This window comes from Sphaeramia orbicularis, chromosome 17 (genome assembly GCF_902148855.1).
Source record: "Sphaeramia orbicularis chromosome 17, fSphaOr1.1, whole genome shotgun sequence".
Taxonomy (NCBI): Eukaryota; Metazoa; Chordata; class Actinopteri; order Kurtiformes; family Apogonidae; genus Sphaeramia; species Sphaeramia orbicularis.
This window is the reverse complement of record NC_043973.1, coordinates 25,048,076-25,074,740: the sequence shown is the minus strand read 5'-3', so window position 1 is coordinate 25,074,740 and position 26,665 is coordinate 25,048,076. Positions and strand designations below refer to the sequence as shown.

The 26,665-nt window shown below is 41.8% G+C and overlaps 1 protein-coding gene across 1 annotated transcript; it reads left to right on the top strand.

Annotated features, from left to right (window-relative positions):
• The first annotated feature begins 920 nt into the window (after positions 1-920).
• Positions 921-25,085, top strand: bcl2b (BCL2 apoptosis regulator b). The gene is made up of 2 exons (XM_030159718.1): positions 921-2,073; positions 22,801-25,085. Exons 1-2 carry the CDS (start codon positions 1,528-1,530, stop codon positions 22,936-22,938), a joined length of 684 nt encoding a protein of 227 aa, XP_030015578.1. The 5' UTR covers positions 921-1,527; the 3' UTR covers positions 22,939-25,085.
• Positions 25,086-26,665: the final 1,580 nt, after the last annotated feature.

Below are 26,665 nucleotides of genomic sequence, written 5' to 3'. Positions count from 1 at the left end.
ATATAATGTATATTTTTATGGACAGAGGCAGAAAAACCAGGTGTAGATTACTACACAAAGTGAGAATTTTATTTCCTTTGGTCAGGATATGTACAATCAGTCCAGCTTGGATTTACAAGGCTGACAATTAATACTGAACAAACAATAACTCAAACTATGAATTATGAAAGAGCTGCAGCATCTGAAACCGACCACAATGAACATTTGACAGATAAACAGAACCACAGTGCTTCAGTTTCAGCTTCAGAGTTTATCATGTTTTTATGTACTATGATTGTCTCTCTCAACTCAGCATGTATTTTTATGAAGTTTTTTATTTATTTATTTTTTATCAATTACTAGAAATTTCAGGCGACCCCATTTGAATTCCAAGGTTGAAAAACACTGGGTTAACAGTAGAACAAATATAGTTGTTTTCAATTTTTTTTTTTTTTTTTTTTTTAATGAAATGAGATTTTAAGCCTCTATAAGGGGACTTTCCAAGGTTGCAGGTCTCTGATTTGCAGGATAACAAGGTTGTAGGAGCCAGGTTTGTCCCATCAGGGCATCAGACATGAAGGAATGAAGGAGCCAAAGATTAGAGAGAAAAAGAAAAAAGACAAGTGGAGTACAGGTACATCAATTTTGTACAGCATGGTTGGATTTCCATCCACAAGGGGGTGGCTTGACCACATCAAAGCAGCCCCTCAGCAGTATGGGATGGTCCTGAACTCCTCATGAATTAACCAAAAATCCTCCTATTTTTTTTTCCACTCAGTGTGAAAGGAATCAGCTTTCTCCTGTAACAGTATCTGTCCATATGTTTATGTTCTAGTCTAAAGTGACTTTTCCAGTCATGTGATGAGTAAATAAGTGCTTTTGTAAACATCGCAGTTAATGGTTTTCACTACAGCTCTTCATGCGACTCTCCAAGTGCAGCCATTACTTTATGACGTCAGGAATACCTCACCGCGAAGAGCAGCCCACTGGCGGTGAGCAGGGAGCCGTGGAGGAGGATATGAGGAGCAATCGTGGAAGAGGACTCAGTCCGACCTTGTCTGGCTCACAGTCACGCCTGGACGTGGAAACACCGCAGAAATAGTTGGCGGTGTTTAATGCCCCTTCAGGCTCATCCAACTTTGGCCTTCATTCATGTTTTTTTATCGCAACAAGTCATGTCTGGGTGATGTGCACAGGAATAGTCACTACCCCAACCTCTTCCGCATATTGGATTTCTATGCAGAGAGAAGGTCGCCGATGTCGCTTTAAGGATTCGGGAAAAGAACACAGCTGCTGACACGGACTCAGTATTTTTTTTTTTTTTTTTTTTTTTACTTTTTTTTTTTTTTTTAACTAACGCACCATTTGCGCCCTGCGTGGGAAATTACGGCTTTCACAGCTTCCATCTGAATATAACCGAGTTTGGGAGAAAAGCCTGTGCAGATATCTGTCTGTGCAGCACACTAATGCAACCATGAAGCATTTGATTTAGAACATCATCTGTCTCCACAAAAAAAAAAAAAAAAAGAAGTGCCAAATTAAGCCGTAATGGAGTATAATCGCAATATTGTGGAAAAGTATATCTGCCATAAACTCTCCAAACGGGGTTACGCGTGGGGTTTTCACGACGTCCGGGATGAAGATGCTGCTAATAATGGGTCAATAGTTGCCCCTTCTCCGACTTTGGTGCGCCGGTGCCGTGAAGCCAACACCGGGCCTGACACCGACAGCATCCCCCCACTCCTGTGCAAGCGGCTCCCCCAGTCTGACCCCCACGCAGACATCCACAGAGTCCTGCGTGAGGCTGGGGATGAACTTGAAAGACTGTATCAACCAGACTTCACGGAGATGTCTCGTCAGCTGTATCTGAGCTCCACCACGGCGCAGAGGAGATTCGCCGAGGTGATAGACGAACTGTTCCGGGACGGGGTGAACTGGGGGCGCATTATCGCTTTTTTCGAGTTCGGGGGCACCGTGTGCGTGGAATGCGCAGCCAAGGAGGATATGACATCGCAGGTAGACAACATCGCGGAGTGGATGACGGAGTATTTAAATGGACCTCTTAACAGCTGGATACAAGACAACGGGGGATGGGTAGGTGTGATTCCGTCTGTGGGTTTGTGCGCTTTTACGCTCGTGTGTGCGTAAAAGTCCGCTTTGCTTTTTTTTTTTTTTTTTTTTTTTTTTAACACCGGTTGTCAACTTAGATGGCGTGTGTACATGCTTAGCTCCACACTAACTACATCCACACAAGCCTTAAAAGCACATCATATCGAAAGCACAGTTGTTCCTGGTCATTAACTAAATTCCGTCTCTAGACGAGCACATTACGCGCGACAGAAATAACGTTAGAGAAGGACGGCCTCTCTTCTGATTGGACGCTCGAGGTGGCTGTTAAACCCACTCGAGCCAATCAGGAAGCGAGCTGTGTCACACCTCCCTACGCTCTATCATAAGGCCCGCCCTGTCAAGTGGTAAGCCAGTGGCGGCCACGCAGCTGTCACGCAGTAATGGAGTGAGTTCAATGTGTGTGCTGTGGAAAGGAAGCAGCGGTTGAATCATCTCTGGAGAACGCACGGCCCAACCCTGCACGGCACGGCACTTTAATGCGTTTACCTGTTTCTGCAGCTTTATCCTGCAAAGTGCTCCAGACCTGCTGTGATGTGATTTACTAGGTCACAGTTGTAGCAGAATGGAATAGAGTGGACACATGTCAGAGGAAGGAAACTATTGAACTAATGTGTTTAGGCCTCTGGGCATGGATGGACAAGGATGAGCTGCAGTGGTTGTTGTCTTTACATCTAAGTTGTTGAGGTGCTCAGGCAGGCATGGACACACTTTACCTGGCTACATGCATGACAGAAACAGAGATTTTAAGTGTGCAACATGATATTCCTTTTACAATAGTTTTCCTTTCCTGCAGCTACTGATTCAAGTAAAGGAGCACCACAGGCTCCTTCACAACCATTAAAAGCAATCTGCCATGAATTAGGTTCTAATTAGAAAAGAGCCTGTTAATGAGAGCATAACATTTGTGCTGCTTGGTTATTTTAGCTGGAAGGTATCCGAATTTATTTGGAGGGAGGGTAGTGGGGGGGTCATCAATGATTCATATTGAACATTTCATCTCAAAGGAGAGGACCATTTAACATTCCTCTTGAGTCTGCCTTGCCCCTGGAGGTGCCAGGTTGTGCCACATATCAAAGACAACCAACAGAGGGAGGGCCCTCCAGGAGCAGCGAGTGCTAATCTGCAGCCTCTGTGTTTAACATGCAGTCCTCTGTGCTTCTAGGTTGGAACTCTTTTGTCTGATTTTTAGACCTGTGCCTTGAAGCTGGCGCGGGTCTGGCTGCCGAGATGCCTGCTGGAGGTCTCTGGAGCCTGTGCCCACTGTACAATAATGTAGGTCATCATAGTCTGTGTTTTCCAGCTGGGCGGAGATGGCTGTATCTCTGCTATTCTGTATCCACCACAGAGACAAAGCAGCTTTTTAATCCTGTGGATTATTCAGGATTATTTGAAAGCGTATGTTCCAAATTCAGTTATTTTGGTGATTTCTCCATAACGAAATTATTTTGGCTCCAAACCAAGCTATAAAACAATCTAATCAGAAAACATTAGTCGTGGCACACAGGAGCTTATACTTGAGCTGTTTTTTGAGGTTTGGCAGAAACATTGGCGTCCAACAGGCACTAGTGTTGATTTATATTCATTTGAATGCTTGTCAGGTGGGGAATTTCCTGAGCCGTGTACTTCAGTTATTACCTGACATTTAATAACTGACACTGCAGGCACAGTGTCCTGTGCTCTAGATTAACTCTATGTAATCAAGCTTCTCCATTGTTATTGACTCTTTGGGTTGTCTTTGGACTATAATGAAAGCCACTGTAATGTTCAGAATGTTCTAGAGAGGTTGTTGTTGTTGTTATATTCCTGGCTTCTGTCAGACCCAGAGTCCCTTATGTTTCAATAACTTACTGACATTTTCAACCAGGAGATGATAAAAATATTAAGGTCAGGGGTCAAAATCCTATAAAAGACATGAGTGTTTTTCATATACACTGTTTTACATGTGCAGTTATGCTGTAATTAATCTTAGGACCTTTCACCGTGCAGTTTTTTTAAGTGATAGAAAAACCCCACAGTTGTTAAAGCTGTTTCCCAGAAACTGAGGACATGACCTCTCTGTTCTTTGTGGCAGTTATGGTCCTGTGTGGATTGGACAATGACTGCCTCTGTTTAGACAAAAAAAATAAAAAGAAAGGCTACCAAACTGTTTCACTGTGACGGCTTTGAGGGGATTGCCATAAAGCAAATGTGCTATATGTCCACAGAGCATCTAATCTGTTAATTTGGCATTTGACAAGGGATTGAAACTGTTTTGCTGTAACATGTTTGAGGTGCATATGGGTCTTTAGTCCTTTTTATCCACCATCTGCCATTTCGCTGCCGGAAAATTAATCAGGATAAAATATATTTTATGTCTCAGCCACTGTACCTAGAGACATTAATTTATTTGCACAGCTTTGACTGAACAATGAAATCACTGAATAAACAAGTCACATACATTTACACTTTTGTCTTTGTGATCACTCTCAGGGACAATTGTGTTATTGTGTGTACGAGGTGACTTGTGTTTTTCACCTCTCCTGAAACAAAAGTAGAGGTTAATCGGCCTATTACTGACACTTTGACATGTGAGAGTGGTGTGGAAACAGCCTTCTATCAGCCACCCTCTGTTTCCTGTTGTTTTTTAGATGATTTGAGCTCAAAGGTAGGTGAGCGCACTAATCATTGTTGAGTCTAGAGGCATCACCGGTAGGTCAAAATATACTTTTAGTTAAACAAACCTGCCTCTTAGAAATAACAAAACCAACCAGCTGAGAGTGAAACAGCTCCAAAACACTGGACTTTCATTGTCCCTGCCACTCGGCTGTCTCCACCTGTATAAATCCATCTCTCTCTGTGTTTTGCGGTGGCAGAAATTGCACTCATCAGAGGAGGATTGCATTTAGACTGGAGCCTCACCCACACGTGGTACACCTGTGTTTATTTACAGGCTCTTTCAGTAAATACCAAGTGATTGAACAAAGTGGCAGACGGCGTCCGACTTCTGAAATTACATGCTTGACCTCAGACACTTGACTGGCTGAGGGGGTGGCACTGAGCAAAACGCCAAAACGGGATTCAGACAAAAACAGAAGTTTAGGTCCGAACAACATCCATATCGAGACATACTTCTGTATTTGTTTAGCAGAGGAGAGGAAGGAGTTAATACTCGTGGAAAGCCTTTTTGAAGTCTCAAACAGCAGGATCAGGTGTCTTAGTTGTCTCAGGAATGCAAAGATCCAGGTGGCCTATTTCTGTGTGTGTCATAGGTGTGTGTGTGTGTGTGTGTGTGTGAGGAGAAGACAATATACAGTGGCTTGGGTTGGGCCCTTCCTGTGGGGGATTCCCTGAGTACAATCTGGTACTCAACGGGTGGGACCTGCATATTGCTGGGGGATTGCGGGCATCTTGCTGCGCCCCTCTCCTTCCTTGTTTAGGCGGAGTGGATCTGGGACAGCGAGTGAGTCATTAATCTCCATATAGGTGACATGTTGGCAGAGTGGTGAGGGGGAAAAAAAAAACCAAACAAAGTGACTCACAAAGGAGGCACATGCAGCTATTCACCGGAGACCAAAAGCATACGATAAGATTTCACTTAGAGCCAATTTGTGTCTTATAGCGCCAAATTCAGCCTGTTCTAACGGGGAGTGCTTGCAAAAAGAAATACGGCTTTGCACACACGCTTTAAGCTTCAGTAATTCATGCAGAAATCTTCTCCTTTTGCTCTTGCACTGTCACAGTCAGGTGTTTCCTTTTTTCATCTGTTAATTTAGAGTTGTTTATCACACAGTTGAGTCTGGCCTCACAAATTAGAGTGTGGGATAAACTCTTCATCTAGCAATCAGACAGAGGAATCAAGAATTACTCATGCAAATAGCACCCACCCAGTATTTGGAAACATATACCATCGCTTCACTGCAGGAATAGTAAAAAAACGCCACATCGCTGGATTGCAGTTCTGTCTATTGATGTGGACTCAGCTCTGTAATGAAGACCGTACGCCACAAAAGAGCTCGATGTGGCTTGAAGCAGCCGTGATTTTCCCCTGTACTGTACCCCTTTTGCTGCACAGGCCTCAGTCGCTCGCCATCTGCTACTATGTTTACACCCATCAGCCCAGCAACTGTAATCTCAGAAACATTTCCTACAAACGCTGTAACTCTCTCGATCAGTCTGACATGAATGCGTTCTTTCACGAGCAGATCTCTTTATTATCTGTGTCTTTGAGATGCCACAAACACAAAGACCTTTGTTCTAGACATTCTTTTCTCTGTAAATAGAATACTTTCAGAGGTGGAGTTGAGTCGGTGCAGGTTACATGACTGTGAAGTTAATTCTTTTTATCTATAATATATATATTTTTTAATCTATATTGTTGCTCAACGAAAACAAAAGTGACATGACTTTATCTGAAATGTACACTCTGAAGCAGTGATCTCATCAAACATGCCTGTAAAACTGTGGGTTATGTGGACATTTAAGGCAACTGTGATGAATATGAGCAAAGAATAAGGTCACTAAGAGGCTAAGTGAGAAAGATCCATACTGAAATCCAGATGTGTTTAACATTGGGTCAGTGTGTGTGTTATGTATTCACATCAAATGATGAAGTTGTAGAAGTGAAGTTCAAGTCCTTTCTCACAGCAAGGGTTTGTTTTACACATTCTAGGGATTTTTATTTAAGGGAATATTGACTCTGGTCTGGTCTGCACTCAAACATAGAAGGAAATAAGAGAAATCAAGAGAATATACGCAGCCCAACACATGTTTTATACACAGTTTAGCTCCTATGACGGCTATTCAAAAGTCTTTTCTAAACCTTCCACATGTGCCTCTGTCATTATTTTTGGAAGAGCTCAGAAAACTCCAGGCTCATCCCTTTTTCCAGACTGACTGTAAATTGTAAATATGTTCTGCTAAAGTCTAGGAGAATGTGTCAGTGTGGAACTTCTTTATCCTTAGCCTGTGCCCCACCCTTTAACCAGGTATCATGAGCCATATGACAGAGGGAAATAGTTGCAGCCTGATACAGTAAAATAAATAATTCTGCAAGGATGTTATTGTATATTCTTCCAATAAAATGGAATTCAGTGCATTGACATACATTCTTATACTGTACATACACTTTAATAGCTACAGAAAGATTTTTACAGTGGCAGTAGTTTTATTTCACAAAAATGAGTCTATAGTCTCTTTGGAAGTAAATTATTCCAAATAAAAGAGGTTCATTTTTCTGATTGCGAGAATAAAAGACCTTACATTTCTGCTGTCTTGACTTCACACAAACATCTAGTTTTATTGTTGCTTTTCAGTGTGATGAGACATTCCATCCTCTTATGTCATGTTTGTGCCATCGTAACCATTCCAGACATGTCAAGCATTTGTCAACACTGAGAAATATGTAGCTCCGCTGTGTATTACACCACAATTACCATTGAGACTTTACTTTGTTGCAGTTTGAGGTATGTAATTCTGGTTCTTTTTGAGCGTTGTGCCCCTTTCTGTGGCCTTGCTTCCCTCCTGAGACCCTCCACCCTGTCCTGTGTGCTTATTTCTGGGCCTCCTCAGGAGAGCCTGAAGAATGTCTGCTGGGGAACAGAGACTGTAAATAAATAATAGACACGACCTGGGTGTTTCTTTCCTGAGTGGCCAACAAAGGGTGTGGGCGATTTGTTCTTTTGTTGGCCAATCATGTCAGCTGAGCATGCTTCATTCAGGAACCTCTGTAGGCGGATGGCGTGTTGATGTGTGTGTGTGTGGTTTTTGTTTGTTTATTTTGTTCCGCACATGTTCACATGTTCTCTTTGTAGGCCTCTTGGCACGTTTCTTCCAGCAGATTTGTGCTTGTGAATTCACCTACACGATACTGTATGATATATTTTTATTCCATTTATTAATCACTTCATCCCACTGTCTTCCTGTTTCATGTGGGACACGTGCCTGAGCTGTTTAAAAGCACTCCCATCCCAGTCGGAACACACACTGATGAATAATATATGGAGCAGATAAACTCGGACACTAAATGGAAGTCCCTCAAGAAGCAGCCCACAGGCTGTCTGTGCTGCAGTCAGGAGACTGGCTCCTCTTTTTCCTTTTTCCACCTCTTTATTTCTGCCTATCTATAACACCACCAAACATAGTCACAGTCATTCACACTCATACATGTGCTCAATTGCTTCATGCATGGAACGACACACAAACAACACTCTAATACCCTGAGACCTGACTTTCAGTGTCAGGTAACGTTGCAGATCCCTGAAAAATGCAGGGACATGTGAGAGGCCTCTAAATATAGAAGCGTTACCATCACTGCTCCCGTGTGGTCCTTTAATTGTCATGTTACACTTAAATCCCTGCCCCGTTTGCTTCTGTGCTAACACTGAATTCACATCACAAACCAGCTGCCAATCTACATGGAAAAAACGTCCTAATGATCTATTTGAGACGACAGATAAAAGAGTTTTCCACCTTTCCTGTCGTGGTGGGAGCTGGATAATGAGAAGCCTACTGAGACACTAGTTGACTTTGCCACCGGGCACACCCTTGCAAACATAGCATATCAATATAGGGCAAGGTTAAATGGTTCCTCCCATTGTCTCGCAACTGTAGATATTTTTGGGACAAACCCCTAAAAGGTTTTTTTTTTCTAAATGAGATTTGATATTTTCAATTAATATCAAGAGAAACAATGGCCACCGCTGCTTGAGATGCAGCCAGGAGCATCTCTTAAATGACTTTTTTTGTTCATAAAGAGACAGGAGCCTGTTGCATGGCAAATGAACTAAATACCTCTGAAAGGGTCAGTTCACCCACATACTGTCTGCACTCTTATGGGTTTTTTTTTTGTCCTGGATATTAATGCACAGTATTCTGGGGGGAATTTATGGTTTTATATTAGTATTTTCTTTTGAAGAAAACCAGATATGAAAAAAATTATATCAAAGAAAAGGTGATACATTCTGGGGCATGCAGATGATGGTGATGTGTCCTACATTTAGGCCAACTGTACAATACTATAGGCTACTATACAACACTGTAAAGGCTAATGTTATTCGTACTATACAACCATCATACAGTTCAGGCCTACTGTACTATACTACATAATACACAAATCAGGAGCAAAATGTGCTTTAAATCCTATTTAAAGTAACAATGCACAGAAATACTTGTAGATGTTGCAATGTTAGCATTTATTACTGACACATCATGCACAAATGATACCTTTATATAGTCAAAAATATTAGTATGTTATTTGTGCAGAAAATACATTTCTCTTACAAATCTAGTGAAGTGAAATTTTATCATAGAACATACCACAGAATGTAAATACCCAAGACAGACACAAAAGTATCAAACTATAAGTAGAGTTAAGTACACTCAAGTTGAGTACCTAAATAAATGTACTTAGATAATTTGTACTATAGTTTACAGAGGGACAATTTGTGTTTATGATTTGGGTTAACTGAACTCAACCATTAAGGTTTATAGAGCCTGTACACACACACACAGGCAAACAAACACAGAAGCGGATGTACCAGTGCAAATCAATTATTTGCTGTCCACAAAATGGCTGTGTACACACTCACATATGCACACACACATATACTGTGGTGCATCAGTGTGTACACATAGAAGCGGATATGATAGTGTGAATCAATAATGCTGTGTTGTCACAGGGTGACATGTGAGCCATGGCAGGGAGCAGATGGCCCCGGGGTGCCTCGCTTCCTGTTAGCTGTGCCATTCAGCAACAACACACACATACAGTCCACACACAAACACACACCCCTTCCATCTCTCCTGGGATTTCCCAGTGCAACTGGCCACAGGACTGACCATTAACAAACAGCATGCCATTATTGGCTCTTTTCTGAAATGCTGAGTACATGCTCTCCCAAAAAAATGACAACAGCCAGATAATGGTAAATAGATTTCTTTGCCTCGTCCTGGTGGTCTGGGGTAAATAATTCTCCGGAACCCCTCCCCAATGTGATTTTTGGCAGGAGAGCAAATAGCTCCCTGGAAATCTGATCTGTTTCAGGAGAAGCTGAGTGAGGTCAGCCACTGCTCAGATATCGCTCCGACTATGTTGTATTGATTGAGCATTTCCGATGGTTTGTGTCGGTATCGCTAAGCACAGACTCAATTAACGCAGCGAAGCAGTTGGTATAAATGTCAGACTGTATATGCATGCGAGTCATTGAAATTCATGCCGAGGCCAAATGCGTCTCTGTGGAAAGACCTTGGCTGGATCAGTCTTGTAGCACTTTTTGGCCGACAGCGTTCATTTGGAGTTTGTACAACCAGAGGATGTCAGCAGTGGTAGAGCTTGGTGGCCACCTTTGATGGCAAGTGATTAAATCTGATGCCCAGACAAAGTGATGCTGTAAAGATGAAAGCTCACCAAGAGAATGTTTGTACTAGTTGTACAGACTGAGGGCAGCCATCAGCTAAACTTGTCGACTCTTCTGGTCCCCCAATACCTACAGCGAGTTTCTTTCAGCTTGCTGCCATGAACAGACTGTCAGACAACCCCTGCTGCTTTCAGAAGACTGTTACAGCACGCTACCTCTAAATGGAATATCACGCTAGCAAGGGCATATGAAGCAGTGCCAAGGCGTTATATTACATCAATTTCACTGGGTCTACTCAAAGCCGCTTCCTTTAATTAGTTGTTGGCCTGTCATTACAACTTCAAATAATGACAGACACTTCAAAAGAAAATGGGGAGAAACAGAAAACAGGTGAACCGACATTGATTTCTTTTCTTCTTCTGTGTATTTTTAGGGATTTTTTTGACAGTATATTAATGTGTTGATTGAAGGATGCTGTCATATTGTCGGAAATGGTTCATGACGTCTGGATTCAGTTACTTCAGGCGCCTTTATGTTTTATAGAGGGGTAGTCGTAGCTGCGTTATGTCTAGACGAGGTCCATGTTGCTAAATCTAACCACCAGTTTAATCAACTCTGCAAATTGACCTATAAAGTACCTCATTTATCTTTCACCTTATATAGCTTGTGGTGGTGAAGAGGCTTTAAAAAAGAAGAAAGAGCCCAATGAGCATTCATTTTCTATCCTTTTAATCAACAGTAATGCAGTATTTCAATGTGAAAAGACCTGATTATAACTCTGCAAAATTATCAGTTGGCTTTCCAAACTCATTTTCTGATACCACCCACTCGATTTGCGACAAGCACTCAGACCCGCTGACCTTCACTGTCTGATTTGAATAAATGTTCATATTTCTCAACTTCAGGGAGAGCAGGGGGTTAAAATATTCCGAGGTGAAATGAATGAACTTCACAAGGTCTCTTTGATCAGTGATCAGAAGGGCTGAGTATGAGGACAAGTGGAAAGCCAAGCAGAGGATGCTTATAAAGCTGTGAAGAGGCAGGTCAACCTTCTGACTGCCACATGAGCCGCAAACGGGGTTGAGATTGGGAAATTACCACAGGCTGCAAAAGTCTGATCAAGTCACCAGGATGGAGAGACCAGAGCAAAATGGCTTTAAGAGAGGAAATGATCTAAGGTAACTCGAGTTCACGTGGTTAAATAGAAAGTGGGTGAAGTATAGAATAGCTTACTCCATAGAAATTTATAGGGCAAACATGGATTAAGCTGCCTGTTAAAGTCATCTGACTCAACAATCATCTGATTCTCAGCTGATACAACTGCTGACAAGAAAGCAGAGGGATGTACTTGTGAAACCTCCGCAAGGCATTACATAGCACAAAATGAAAAATGTAAAACAAGAATAATTTCCATCCACTTTGTATACACATCTCTATCTGAAGCACCATATTCTCGTCCTCAGTTTACACCCGCGTCAAGGCTGCTCAGCTCACAACAGGCAAGTATTGAATGCCACTAATGACATTTTCCATGGATTATTCCTTGGAGAGAACACTAAACCTTCACACCACAGCATCCTTACAAAGTTACAATAGGCAACTTATTATCATTCATCAGGTAGGCTGTGCTTGTTTCACTTTGGTCTATGTGTACAGACAGACAGGGAAGGTCACAGAGCTCCGAGTGAGCCAACCTGCTCTGCACACATCAAACAATCGGTCTTTTAAAACATGCCTCTCAACATCGCTTCAAGGTCTCACACTGAACACAGACTTAAAGAAGGAGAAAGAAGAAAACCAATGTGTCCAACCTGGTTGATTAAACATTAACGCATTAAAATGTTGCTCTCTTGCTGTTTTGTGACATAATGTGTGTGTGCTGTATGTGCAGGCATGTTCTTTGGAGTGTTCTTGGTTATGCTGAGGTTCATTCTTCCTCATATCAGGCCTCTCGAGGACACAGTGCAGTTGTTTGTTTCTGCACATCAATGCATTCCTCTCATTCCTGTCCTCTCCCCCAGCTTGGATGAAAATCAGCTGGTTGCCTGAGAGAGGTCACTGAACTTTTCCCTAGTATTCTCAGCCTGAAAGAAAGAGGAGGGGGGTGAAGCAGAGGAGAGGGGCTCTCAGGGTAGAACACCGGCGTCGGTTTTAATAAAACTGACAGTCCGACACACTGCTGGCTGTGAACTTATTCTCCAATTTCTCAATCGGAAGTGGGATTGTGTAAGAATTATTGCTTCCTCCTTTCTCCTCTTTTCACACTGACCTCATGTCCATGTGGAATGGAGAAGTTTTGTCATATATTTCACAACGTCAGTCGTCAGCCTATGAGAGAGCTGCGTCTCTTCCTGTGTTGAGGTTTTCCTTACACGTGATACCAAATTCCCGGATGCAGATCCGACACCACTAGATGAGAACCACCTCGACTGCGGTTTCATGGAAATGCTTCGCTGTGCTTTGGCTCCTCTTCTTCACGCCTCAGAGGTGTCACTGAGGCAGACAAACCTCATACAGATGATTGTTTTCTCTCACATTATTGGAGACTCTCAATCTGTCCGCGTGGCTCTTCCTTCTGCTTTATTAGCAACATGGCCTATCCTAGACTGTGGCTTCTGTCATTTACATGAGTACATGGAGAACACAGCTAAACCTGAAACCCGGCCTCACGTACTCCAATCACGTTAACTGCTCCTGTATCATGTTGCCAAAACTGACAAGCTTTCATTTAGCAGCCAGCTTTTCAAGGCCTCCCCTGTATGAAATGGGAGACTCTGCGAGCATATACTTTGATGTTCTAATACTTTCTCCTCCGCTGAAGTATTTAATTCTCGATTAGATGGTATTACACTTAACATGTTTGACACTGCTTCTTAAGTTACAGGCTAACTTGGGGTTTCATCAAAAGAAAAATCACAACATTTTGCTTTTCCTGAACATAAAACTTTCTGTTTTGTTATGGTTTGCTTTTTTCAGACTCAGGGCTAAGATTTAGATGTCAGCTAATGCTTCAAAACAAATACAAATCTCTTAGTTACAGTGTCTAACCAACTGTAGCTCTCTCCTGCTGTTCCTCCCCCTCTCTTTCTCCACGGTATTAGTATGACTACATGTTTGGCTTGCCTCTAGTCTTTCCCTAGTTACCCACACAGACTGTGATTTAACCATACTTGGCTCTACCATAAAGAAGTCGTCTCAAAGCAGACAGTGATGTCATCCCCACAGCGTCTGGCGCAGGAAGTGACTTAGCGCTAACTGAACAGTCGAGGTCTTTTACAAAGACTTAACCCATCCCTGTAGTCTGTGGAGCTTCTTTGAACGTCAGGATTGCGTAATTCGGTTACATCAGGGCCTCTCAACAAAAAGCTGTGGCGTAAGCACATAGAACCGCAACAACGAAAAAAAAACACTGAATGCATCATTTCAAGAAAATCCAAATGACCTCATTTCTTGGGTGATTTAAGAACAATGCGCCACCACATACACTTACAACTGCAGATAGCGTTCCCACATGTCCCCATTCATTATTATATACACAAATCTTTTTGGCTCAAATCAGTCAGCCTGTTTTCAGCCCCACTGGAATTGCCTATTGAGATGGTGGTTGTGTGGTCTCAGGGTCCTGAGGGGTCAGTGGATATGACTTTTAAAGCCTGAAGCAGCATGCCGCCCTTGTCACAGGAAATGAGCCTCTCCCATGGCTCTGTTTGTCACAGGAGCAGCAACGGGCCACCTGGGAATCCACCGGTTCCCACGGTCTCTATCAGCGTTTTCTATCTGACCCAATCAAGCACAGCAGCTCAACCACGAGGGTCCTCATGCTCTGTTGTTTTCCTGTACACAGCAATCCAACATGCATTTTAAGCAGATAGGGGGAAAAATAACAGACAGTTTGAAATGTGAAAGTTTAACCTACGTGTCTAATCATTAACATAACTGCAGGTTAAAAATGAAGCACAGCTTTGTGTTTTTTTGTCCTGGTTTTAAATGCCACACATACCTTTTACATTTACTAAGTGGCTCTTTATACAAGGATCTGCGCATTCTTGAATCACTAATCGAGCAAAACAATGCAGAATGGAGAGGTTCCCAGGGTTATTTTGCTAAAAGCACCACAGTTTATTGGCTTTCACACCGCTTACATGGGTTTTCAAAGCCACAGACGCGTCACTTGAACACTCGATGTTCTGCACACAGCGTCATTGCAGAGAGCCGTTAGACACCCATGTGGCAGACATCCTGTCTTTACTGGAAAGCCTCTCAAGCTAGGTTTAATGCACTCCAAAACACACCAGCCTGGACAAGTGTGGATGATGACTCAGCGGCCCTATTCCGTCCTCTGCTCTCCTCTCGCGCGTCATCGGTGGCCTTTTAAATGGACCGGGCAGCAGAGATGAGAGTTATTTTATTAGATTGGGGAGCTCCTAAACCAGGAGCTGAACTGAAGGCACTTGATATTTATAGCAGCGCAGCAGTGGTGTCATTCTGTCCTGCTGGACTCTTGTCACTTCCTCCTCGGCTTAGCACCGGATGGGCTCAGAGCAGACATCCTCAGACCGGGCAGATATCCCATTTTAGAGCATTGTATCTATTTGAGGAAGCAATTGTGGGGGGTTTTGGATCAATTGTCAGGGCTGAAAATGTTTCAAGGTCAGAAATTCAGGATTGGAAGAATGAAAAAAATGATATCAACTGAGCTGAAGAGGTTACTGATTTATAATAAAATGAATAAAAGAACTACGATTTTGCTCTTGCTATCATATCTCTATGCTCTAGTGATGGGGCTTTTGGCTCTTTGAAGAGAGACGTTCAATCAGGAGCCGTTCACTGAAAAGAGCCGTTCAAAAGACTGGCTCTTTTATGTTTTTTGCATTCTTTTGAAACACCAATGTTTTAATGACTAAATAGGCTACATGTGATGATTGGCATTACATTTTAAAGGGGTTTAATTGGCGCGGCAGTAAATATTATCTTAAAAAAAGAATAGTTAGTTCAAATGTGTGGGCTAAATACATGACATGAGAGGTGACATTAGGCAAATGCTGGAATTTGACAAAAAACATCATGGTACATTATGTGGACTAGTATGTAGCCTAAAAATGAAGAAGAAAATAAAGCATTTTCTTATGAAATAACATCTCCTCAAATCTCCTCAAAACAAGAACAATAAATGTGTGTAAACATACGTAAAAATTGCACAAAACACAACAGTGATTAATCACTGCAGTTACTTAAATACCTGAACTATAGTGCAGTTCTCAGAACAAGAACAGTATGTTGGTAAATTGACAGGCAATCGGACACTCCCTCCTTAATAAAAAAAAAAAAAAAATGAACGGCTCTTTCCATAGACTCGGTTCCCATCGTTCATTTCAAAGAGCCGTTCAAAAGATTCGATTCGTTTGTGAACGTCACATCACTACTATGCTCTGCATGCACGCGTAACTGATTGTAAACTCTCAGTGAGGTGCAAACCAGGAATGCATGAGGTTAGGAGCTGGGAGAGCAAGTGACATGAGAGAAAACTGTAACCATCCACTGGCTTTCACCCCTCTGAGCCTGCAAGGTCATTTCACGTCGGATCAAAGCCGCTCAATGAAAATCAATGGGCACAACAAGAATAAAGACCCTGCAAAGATCACATAACTGCTCAGTCAAGGTTAACTTAATGTTTTTCAATTGAAAATCTGCTTTTACTCCTGAAAAACTCACATAAAGTGGAGGGTTTGAGTTCAGTGCTTCTCCCCTCATTCCCTCCCACCTCCTTGATGGGATAAAATGAAGTTTACTGAAGCGTTATTCATCTCCAAAGAAACCAAAGTCTCCTGTGTAAAGTTACAGTTCTCATTTATCTGGTGGTTTAGACAATGAATAATGGAGACAATAAAAAAGCGCAGACTGTCATGAGGAGTGTGGGTGATTTACTGGCGATCACGTTTCATGTTCCAGTGGAGCGGACTCACTCCCACGGGAGAGCGCTGTGTTTTGTAAACACACAAATGCTGCTGCTGACGCACATTTGAATATTTATGAGCCTTTAGGGTAGCAGCCGACGTCAAATTTGTTTCTGGCTTTACAATGTAATGACTGCTGGAAATACACTACCGAGCATGAAACCTGAGCCTTCAATGACACTGTGGTGGAAGCTAATTAAAAAGGTTTCCCCTCTTCTTTTGTTCAGCTTCAGGACCTGCTTTCTGGTTTTATTTATTAGACAGCTGCTAATATTACTCTTTATTGCATGGCCATTTAAAAAGGCTGGTAATTTCTGAGATGAATTTATAAGAATATTTACAAGGCCTGACATTTTTACAGGATGTGGAATGTCAATGAAGCAATGAAAATAAAACCTACTCGCAGATGCAGAGGCTAAATGTTCTTTCATTAAAAGAGATAATATCCCAATTAAAGCTATAGTGGGCAGAAGTCAAGTAAAACACACCGTAATGTGAAGATTTACATGAAATACCTCCTGCAATGCCATTTTAAGCCACTACATAAAACTGAAGCCAAAATATCAGTTGAATGAGCTGCCATGTTGTTTTTCCTGTTGCTGTCAGTCTCCTGTTTTAAAGGGGTCATATTTTGCTATACCCACTTTTATTAGTCTTTGTTACATTTATTTGTGTATTTGGACCCTAATAGTTCAAAAAGTTTGAATTTGAACTCTCCAGATGCTGCAAAACTATCTTTTTATTCATTTTGGCAAAAATCGAGTGGATTTCTACAACCTATTTTAATTCCTGCTTAAATTATTACGTTTTATAACTAGTTATGCCACGACATTTGCACATATCAGGTCAAGACTTCCGACAAACATTTCTCCGAGTACGACATAATGGTTTGTCAGCAGCAGCGGTTGTAGTAAAAACTGAAAATATGTCCAAACCTCGAGCCGATTACCTTAAATGTTCAGTTGTTGGTTGTATTAACGAACACAAGTGGATGAATGGAACAGAGCGCACAGCCAACAACCTGGAGGGGGCTCTTGTGCATTTAAAGGGCCAGCGCTCAAAACGACCTTTCTTGTGTCATTACTCAGAAATAGGGTTGAAGATGGACCTGTGGAGTTGAATTAATAAAGAATTCAGACCCAAGCATAGCATTTACAGTTTATGTAGACCAAAGGGAAATGTTTTAAAATGCATAATTCCATTTAAAAAAGCAAAATATCACTCCTGCAATACCCCTTTCTAAAAAAGGACTATGATCGGACAAAATCTGGAAACTGCGCCTAAATAAAGTGCATATGTTTTGTTTCCACTCAGACCACATGAATCACAATGCTGAAAGGTTATTTTGGAATTTTTGCCTCATGATATGCTAAACATATTGCTTAAATGCAGCTTTAAATGTTAAAGACCTCAAACTATTTTTTGGGTGACTTCCAAAATAAGTTTTCTCTACATTTAACCTTTCCTAAGCCATTTATCACCCTTTATTACAATATTACCCTCTTCATTTTGCATTCTTCAGTGAAGAGCCTGTAGTTTCTTATATTTAATTCACTGATCATGTAGATGTTGTTAAAAGCTCAGACTAAATTCAAAGGTTTTTGTATCGAAACAAAGAAAACTGAGGAAAAAGTGACTTTTTTAGCAAAATACATCAACTGAATATAAAAGAAGCATATAAAACTGCTGTTATTTGTCAAACTACATGGGTTTTACTGTTGAATCAATGTTACACAAAATGACGATATTTCCATGTTTATTATGGAGGCTCTAAATGTCCAAATGGGTCATATGTGATGATGACGAAAAGCTGAGCAAATGCATTTTACCTGAATTATTTCCATGTATTTATTGGACGAGTGGATCAAAAGATATTAAACATTTTAGATCAGTCAATGCTTTTGGCTGATGGTGCCTCTTTTAAATTCATGGTATTACATCAGAAAACATGGGCTTCATTTTAGAGTGAGGATTTTTTTTTTTTTTTCTCGGAAAGAATCTATATTTAATTTATGGTTACAGTTATTGATGACTTTTTATTGTCAGTTATGATCTCAATTAGTTGATTGAACTTTAATACGTCAGAACACTCCACTAAAAGTGCATTGATTGAAATGATTTTTCCCTAAGTTGTATTGCTCCGTTTCTTTTGTCGTCACCAGGCTGCTGTGGTTGTTGTTTCCAAGTATTGCAGTATTGTCAGAGTGCGGTGAAGGGCTCAGTGTCCTCAGCTTCGAGCTGTTTGGCAGTGCTGACACAGGGGGATTCACTGGGTAATGAGTACCGCGACAAACTCCTCCGTCATCTCATTTTCGCCAGGCTGGTCGGCGGATGACACTCCAGAGACTAGATCGAACCTGACCTTGCTGCCAGACGAGATGTTGCTGTCTTGTCAACTATTGTGTCTGCAGAGCATTTTTTTTGTTTCTGTGTTTACACTCATACATAAGTTTACACTACACTTAAGCTTACACGAGCGTATTTCTGCGCCAAAAACATATCCATTACAAGGAACATTAATGCTTCTTTTGCATTTTTTTTTACTCCCTCTTGGCAGCTGAAATGGGAGTTTTGTTTGACTTTAATTAGCTTAGAAGAAATCTGCAAGAAGCTCATTAGAAAATCAAAGAGGGACGGCAGCAGCGTATGCAATATTATAGTACGTTATGTGAACGCTTAGGAAATAAACAGAGCGTGGGGAGAAGCTCGGTTCAGAGGTGAATATAGCAGCAAAGCCGCAACAGGCACTTTAATTACAAGTTGAACTTTAACCCACATCCCTTTCTCGCAGTCTCAGCCCGCCTGCAATTACCCACAGAAACGTCCCAAAACAGAGATGACTGCCTAATCATTTTTTCTGTTTTGGCAATGCAGTGCTTGGGGTTTCAGCGGAGCTAGCCAAGCGCACAAGATGACTCATTATCTTCCACACAAGAGGAGGTATCATTCCCAAAAGTGGGGGGATACCCAAAGGAACTGGCAAATATTTGGTATTTCCTGTTGGCCTTAAGATAGCGTAAGGCCAATCCGAGGAAGACACAGTGTAAAATCTCTTTGTGTCCATGAGAAAGAAAGACGCAGAGCAAAACCCAAAGGTCTGAATCATGTGAAAAACAAATCAGAGGTCGAGGACGGGCTGTCTCCCGCTGGTGGGAAAAGCAAATCATGTGTGAAGCTTCCATCCAAGGTAACCATGACACTCAGGCAGTGTGAGTTGCCACCCCATGGCTGAGCATGGACTCCTCTCAAGTCCTCAACTCTGGACGTGACTCTCCCAGGAATCCATTGTGTGCAGTAAAAAATGAAGGAAAGCGTGTGTATGAACCTGGCGAGAACAGTAAAAGGCATCTCCCTGTTGTATCATTGGCTTCGGTAGGGCTGCTGTGACCTTTTAAAAGCCATTGATCCAAAAAGTGAATACTGGAGAGACGTGCAAGCCGGACTTTATTTCCCAGATGCACACCTGCTGTCGATGGCAGATGGTTTGCTGCAGGGCAAAGATGAGTTTTTGAGGATTATAGCGTCTTTTGTTGATGTGATGAATGCAGATGTTTTGTCCTTTCCTGTCCCCGTCAACTTTCTGTGTCCTCTTTTGCCAGCTGCTCATTATTATCACCTTCAAAGGCTGTGAGCGTCTCAGAATGACAGGCAGGTAAAAGGGAGAAGAGAAGGAGGAGATGAGGGGGGGGGGGGGGGGGGGGGGGGGGGGGGGGGGGGGTAAAAAATAGAAAGTGCCAAGGTTTGTTTTTCACACCGCTCACATGGTTGTGGCAGTGCTGCTTGCTAACGTGTGGGTGAAAAAGTTCCAGGAGTTGAAGTAGAGCATGAGCGCATGCCTCGGTCTCATGATATCCACCTGACACCCCCACCCCCCCATCCCCGCCTCCCATTTCCCTCTACTATCTCCACTTCCCAGCTCTCCCCTGAGTCAGTCTGGAGTTATTACCGTCCGTGCCCTTGTGGGATTCTTTTAACCATCCATCACGACTCTTCCGAACCTCTTACCGTAATTGGCCCTCTTTTGTTTCAGACTTAAATAGACGATAATCTGTGCCGACTGTCTGGCGCATATTGAGGACACGCATCATGAGTTTGCCATTTTGTCAAGCCTTTGCTAGCGGTCAGTCACATGCGTGTGCTGCCGGACTCAGTGCCTGGTGTGTTGTTACCTCAGCAAACTGTTATTTTCCAGGAGTAGGTGGAAAAAGGAGTGTTTATGCCAACAAACACACATTCCTCTCTACTGGAGATCTGACCAAAGAGCTTGTTCTTTAATTAAAACCTAAATCCTGGAGAGAGGTATCATTGATGAAAGGTTTATTCAGAGCATTCCAAAAATCAAGCTATTTGGCACTGTTGTTGGCATTTTTTTTTTAGCTTTGGATAATTAAAAACCCTGTGTTGCAAACAAAGGAAATGCCATGTGGTTAAAGATATTGCCATCTGATTTAGCAGTGCAGTGTGTTTTGACACCACGGGGCCTAAACTGGGGGACGGAACTGCTGATTCTTCCTCTGTGTCACCGACCGGCCCCCAGCCTCAGGAATGCCACAGGACGGGAAGGGGGAAGAGGGAAACAGGAAATAATTTTGTCTCCCCGCAGCCCTTGAGAATAGAGGTCCCCCTTTTTTTTTTTAAGTCTTGTGTGGGCTTTAGTTTGATAAATGGAAAAACTGTATCAGAATGTGACACTTCAATATCAACATTCACATTTGATCAAGGTCGAATGAAACACTCATTTCACTTCCACAAAACATAATTACAGTAGGTAAGCAGAACAAAATCAAAGACGGTGTAAAATAGAGGGATGATAAATCACATGGGAACCGATCCAGTAATGTTGCAGTGAATTAAACGTAACAATTCACCATTGTTCACAGATAGGTCAAGTTACAGCTAAAACACAGCCATGAAAGGAGCTCAGATGTACAGCTTCACAACACTGCTACTAATGTGGTTAGCCTTGTAACAAAAGAGCCGACTTTTCAAAGGAAACTGCAGATATATCCTCCTCTAATCCTCTATAAAAAAACACTTTCTTGTACTTCGGTTCGACGCAGACTTCTTGTCTTCTGTGTGGGAGCGAGGGGAGTTTAGCACCATGACTTCCTGTCCAGCTGTTCCTGCTGTCAGCGCTCATGAGCAGATGTCTGTATCTCCTCATATGTAACACACTACTGCGGTATTCGCTCCACAGACTTTATGTACACACACATTCTCAATTTGCACCAGACCTCTTTTTCAACTCCTTTGAGGAGAGGAAAGCAAGTGACATTAATAGACAATATTTGTGCTTGAGTGAGTGCGAGAAAAAAGGAAAAAAAAAATCAATGGGTTGCAGCGAGGATGGGGACGAGCCCATGTTTGTTTCTGGGTGTGATGCGTTTGAGGGGCGTCTGAGGTTTTAGGAGTTTAGGAGGGTGTGAGAGATGATAAATTGTAATGGATCCGCCTGAAGCTTGGGTGTAATAGCACTCTATTTCCACCCATATTTGGTGGCGGCCAAAGGGAATTAACATCTTAAAGGGTCAGTTCAACTAAATTACAGAACAAAAATCTCAGTTATCCTTGGAGATATCTATCTTTTCTGACTTTTATCTGTGGAGATTTTGATATATCTGCGTCTTAAATTTGCACCGCACCCAAAATACAACTGAATTGAATTACATTTTCATTTTCTTTGTACTGCTGCTCTATATGTTGCTGCACAGATACTGTGTTAGTAATCAGATTTTATTGTAACTAAAATCTTAAAAAATAAATAAATAAATAAATAAATAAATATATATATATATGTATATATATATATATATATATATATATATATATATATATATATATATATATATATATATATATATATATATATACATATATATATATATAATTTCCAAAGACAGTATCCTTTTTTGTTTTTTTCCTTCTTGGAACTGCACTTAAAATTAAATGAAATCGAACTGTATCTGCATGAAGGCCCAAAAATATTCCATGTTTTGTTTTTTGTCCATGATTTCCGTGAACCAGCATTGATTATTTCTGTAATGATTAGGTAATCTCATTCCATTTAATGAACACAAGCACCGTAGGTTGTTTTAAGTATATGATTTAAACTGTTCTGAAGTGTCAACCCAGATATAGGCTTTTATTAATTTCTGACTAATGACAACCACTATCTGATTTGGAAAATTATCACCCCCATACATTTTTTTAAATAGATATGCATGTTCAGCAGAAGGAATGAACATGTTTAGTATTGTATTGGGAGATAAGATGTCGGTTTTGATATTTTAGTGATTGATGTTAAATATAGAATAATACATGTCTTATAATTTAGCATGTTTGATGTGGGCAAAAAATGCAAATGGGAAACATAATTAATGAGTCTGTCTCTGTTTTTTTCCCAGGATGCCTTTGTGGAGCTGTATGACAGACAGAGGGACTCCGTCTTCTCTTGCTCCTGGCCTTCCATCAAGACGGTCTTCGGTCTGGCAGCGCTCGGAGCCGCGAGCCTCACCATCGGAGCGTACCTTACACAGAAGTGAACGAGTCCTTTTCCCATAAGTCCAACTTTACTTCTCACCCTCTTCCTCCTCTTCTTCCTCCTCCTCCTCTTCCTCCTCCTGGTGCCTCTCCATTTTCCTTTAAAGACGCCCCTGACCCTCAGAGACAACCTTCAGACTCTTCTAAATCCGACTCTCTTCAAAGCCTTCCTCTCAGAAGCCCCCTCCTGTTGGCCCCTCCATGTCAAAACAGACACAAATCAAAACAAAACAACTGAAAGGAAACGGAGTCAGAGCCCATATGGAGAAAAGGATGGTTTAGATGTAATCACACTCGGTGGAGTACGGCTGAGGAGTGAGGAGGGATCAGGCGCATGCATCTTTTTGCTTTTCTTTATTCCTGCCTGTTCTGTAATAGTTATCGCATGGACGTTGAGTGTTAGTGTAGACGTTGCATGTGTCACCGGGGCTCGTGCAGGGCCGCGATGATGGCAGCGCAGGGACGATGATGACGATGATGATGATGATGATGCCCCTCGCTGGAGAGGAAGTGGCCACTGCCCGGCCCCTGCTTGTTAGGGTGAAGAACCCCGTTTGAACTGTGGACTCCAGTTCTCCCCCCCACATACAGCCGTTCTTCAAAGGTTCACGTAACAGCTGCTCAGAATGCATAATGGAAACGGCTTGCAGCAACCAGCTCCGTATGTGTGTGTGTGTGTGTGTGTGTCTACTGCTTTCAAGACACACCGTTATATCCACACTCCCTGGCCTTTAACAGACGAAGGGCCAGAGAAGGACTGAGCTTGGCTGAGCTCCTTTGTATGTTTTGTTGAAAGCTCCTTCATTGGGATTTGTGAAGGAGCTTTCCAAAGTTGGTTTAAATTTTTTGCCGCACACCAAACACTCAATCCTGTGTCTTCACCACAGAAGAAGAAGAAGAAGCGGAGAATGAAAACTTTCAAGGAGAGAAAAACATGCACACTAGCTGAAGGTGCCTGCTGTTGCAGAAAAATGTCATATGCTGATGAATATCCTGAGAGAACTGTTGAGCACAGCACAAAAGAGTGAGGTAGAAGTAAAAAAAAAAAACAAAAAAACATTTCATTTAGCATTAAAAAAAAAGGGAGTAAGCCCCGACGACGAAGATTTTAAATCAGCATTCCTCAGGCGAAGTGAACAGGATCGCTCCTCTGCTAAATTATTCCCACGGAAACTCAAATAGTCATCGTTATCAGCATACCCAGCAATTCGAAGAGCTGTCAGGTCTTTTCTATTTTCTACCTCTGTTGCAGTTTCATTACGTTTCACTTTGTCCATTTCTGGTCAGATTGTTTTGGGCTAATCCAGGTTTCAGAGCTGTCAACACACGTCCTCCAGCTGCCAAATGGGGGGACACAGAGGGCCCCACGGAGACGGGTAACGCTAGAACCCACTGTGACAAAGACAGTTGTCGACGTGGACCCAGAAAAACCTGGCTCGCTCCTGTGGCCACATGTGACTAAAGTGGACGAGTGGCGGCAGCAGGGTTTCAGCCTGTGGGTCCCGTGTGCAGGAACCTGAGACGTCCCTTCTCTCGAATTCAGTCTCCAAATGCAACATCGATTTTGTTCTTTTCAGCCTGTTTTATTGATGTCTGTCTTGTGTTACAGTCTGACAGAAAATTTGGGAACAGTTCCAAAATATTTTCTCATATATTTGGCAGATTGATGATGGAAAAGTGATTTTTTCCCCCCTTTCTGTCATTGAAATCTTTGATTTCTTTGCATGGATGAAAGATGGTGTCTTCAAACAAAAGAACCTTCACTATGTGTAACCATATTTATATCAGAGTAGGGTAGGAGATAACATTACAACAAAGGAGTTGCATTTTCTATTTATTGAGAGGTACCAGATCACAGATTTTTTTTTTTTTTTTAACAGTTCTCTAATTTTAAAGAAATCAACTGTTTCACTTGTTTCTCTTCTATGGAATCACACTGTAACTACATTATTTTCTGGCTGCTATTGTAACAAGAAAGATGTTTTGAAAGTGAATTTCTGTGTTGTATTAATTTTGGCTTAAGGCTGCTCTACTGTCGATTTAACTTTTACTTAACAGCTTAAACTGCCACAAATTTACAGTATAGTTCTAGAGAGCTGGAAACCAAAGTTAACTTGTATTAATCATTCATTAAAAAAAACAAAACAAAAAAGTAGCTTCATGACAATACATGTCGTTCACTTGGACTTCACTGGGTGTTCGGTGAGGTTTTGTGATCTCTCTGTGGAGGGTTTGTCTAGTGTTACTGTACTATATCAGCTTAACTTTTGTCAACTTTGTGCTCCGATGATAACACCATGCTTATCAGTCGCTTTTCCATTGGACATACGCGCAAAACTTTATCGATATTTACTAAAAGTTGAAAAGACAGAAATGCGTAATGACGGTTTTTCTATTAAATCACAAATGCATGATTTGTTTATTTATTATCATGACATGTCACGAGAAATCATTTCATAAACACGGCAACAAACATAAATATCTGTTGTTTTGACTCCAGAATGCTCGTTACCTGTCTATCCCGTACTAAATTCAAAAATGATTCCATTTCCTCGTGTGTCCACACATACCACACCATGTTTGTTTTAAAACTCTTGTTGTAACATCCATGAACATTCGTTTTTTTTGTTCACGTGACTAGTTGCGCAAAAAGGTCTTTCTATTGCAGTTTTGTGCGATATACCAATTTCACTACGCCTGAAAAACCACCTCTTGCAAGCACAAAAACTTTTCATCAAAAAAGGAGAGTTTTGGCGAAATTGTGGTTTTTCTATTAGGCAAATTTTTATGCGCAAGTTATATTCGCGCAATTTGAGGGTTAATGGAAAAGCGACTTAGCGTTGACCTGCCAGACCTAAACCTCGTCTCAGTTGTCACTATAAAGCTGCGTTTCCACTATGTGGTACCAGCTCGACTTGACACGACTCGGGTACTATTCCTGGAGGACGTTTCTTTTACAGGACAGTACCGACTTTAGAGTATCTGGTCGTCGTAGCAATGCTACGCGTAACTTCAGTAACCGTGTGCTGTCGTCTGCTCTGACAGTTGCTGTTAAAGTAGCTCGTTGCCCCAACAAGCTCACACTGAATCTTTTCATCGGCCACCGAAGACAAATGTCTGAACCTCCTCGGCGGGTTATCGCAATATTAACTGCCAACTTCCGAATTTGGTTTGTTAAAAATGGCGGGTCATGCATTGATGACGCAGTGACAACTCTCTGACCAATCAGTGGTCTGCAGTGTTTACATGTCACATTTGAGCATCTCGTCACCTGCAGATACTAAAAACATAGTACCAGATTCCAAGTACTTTTACGTAATGGAAACGCAAAAAGGCATAGTCGAGTCGAGCCGATACCATGTAGTGGAAACGTGACATATGCCACCCAGTCTCTTCGTACTGAGTGATATTCCACCTGAAAAACCATCTCTTGCAAACACAAAAACTTTTCATCAAAAAAGGAGAATTTTCATTAGGCAAATTTTTATGCGCAAGTTACATTCGCGCAATTTGAGGGTCAATGGAAAAGCGACTTAGCGTTGACCTGCCAGACCTAAACCTCATCTCGGTTGTCACTATAAAGCTGCGTTTCCACTATGTGGTACCGGCTCGACTTGACACGACTTGAGTACTATTCCTGGAGGCTGTTTCCATTACAGGATAGTACCGCCTTTAGAGTACCTGGTCGTCATAGCAATGCTACACGTAACTTCAGTAACCGTGTGCTGT

Coding starts and splice junctions, on each gene's coding strand:
- bcl2b (XM_030159718.1), top strand. CDS start 1,528: ATGGAGTATAATCGCAATATTGTGGAAAAGTATATCTGCCATAAACTC. Junction 2,074..22,800: donor TACAAGACAACGGGGGATGG/GTAGGTGTGATT, acceptor TTTTTTTCCCAG/GATGCCTTTGTGGAGCTGTA.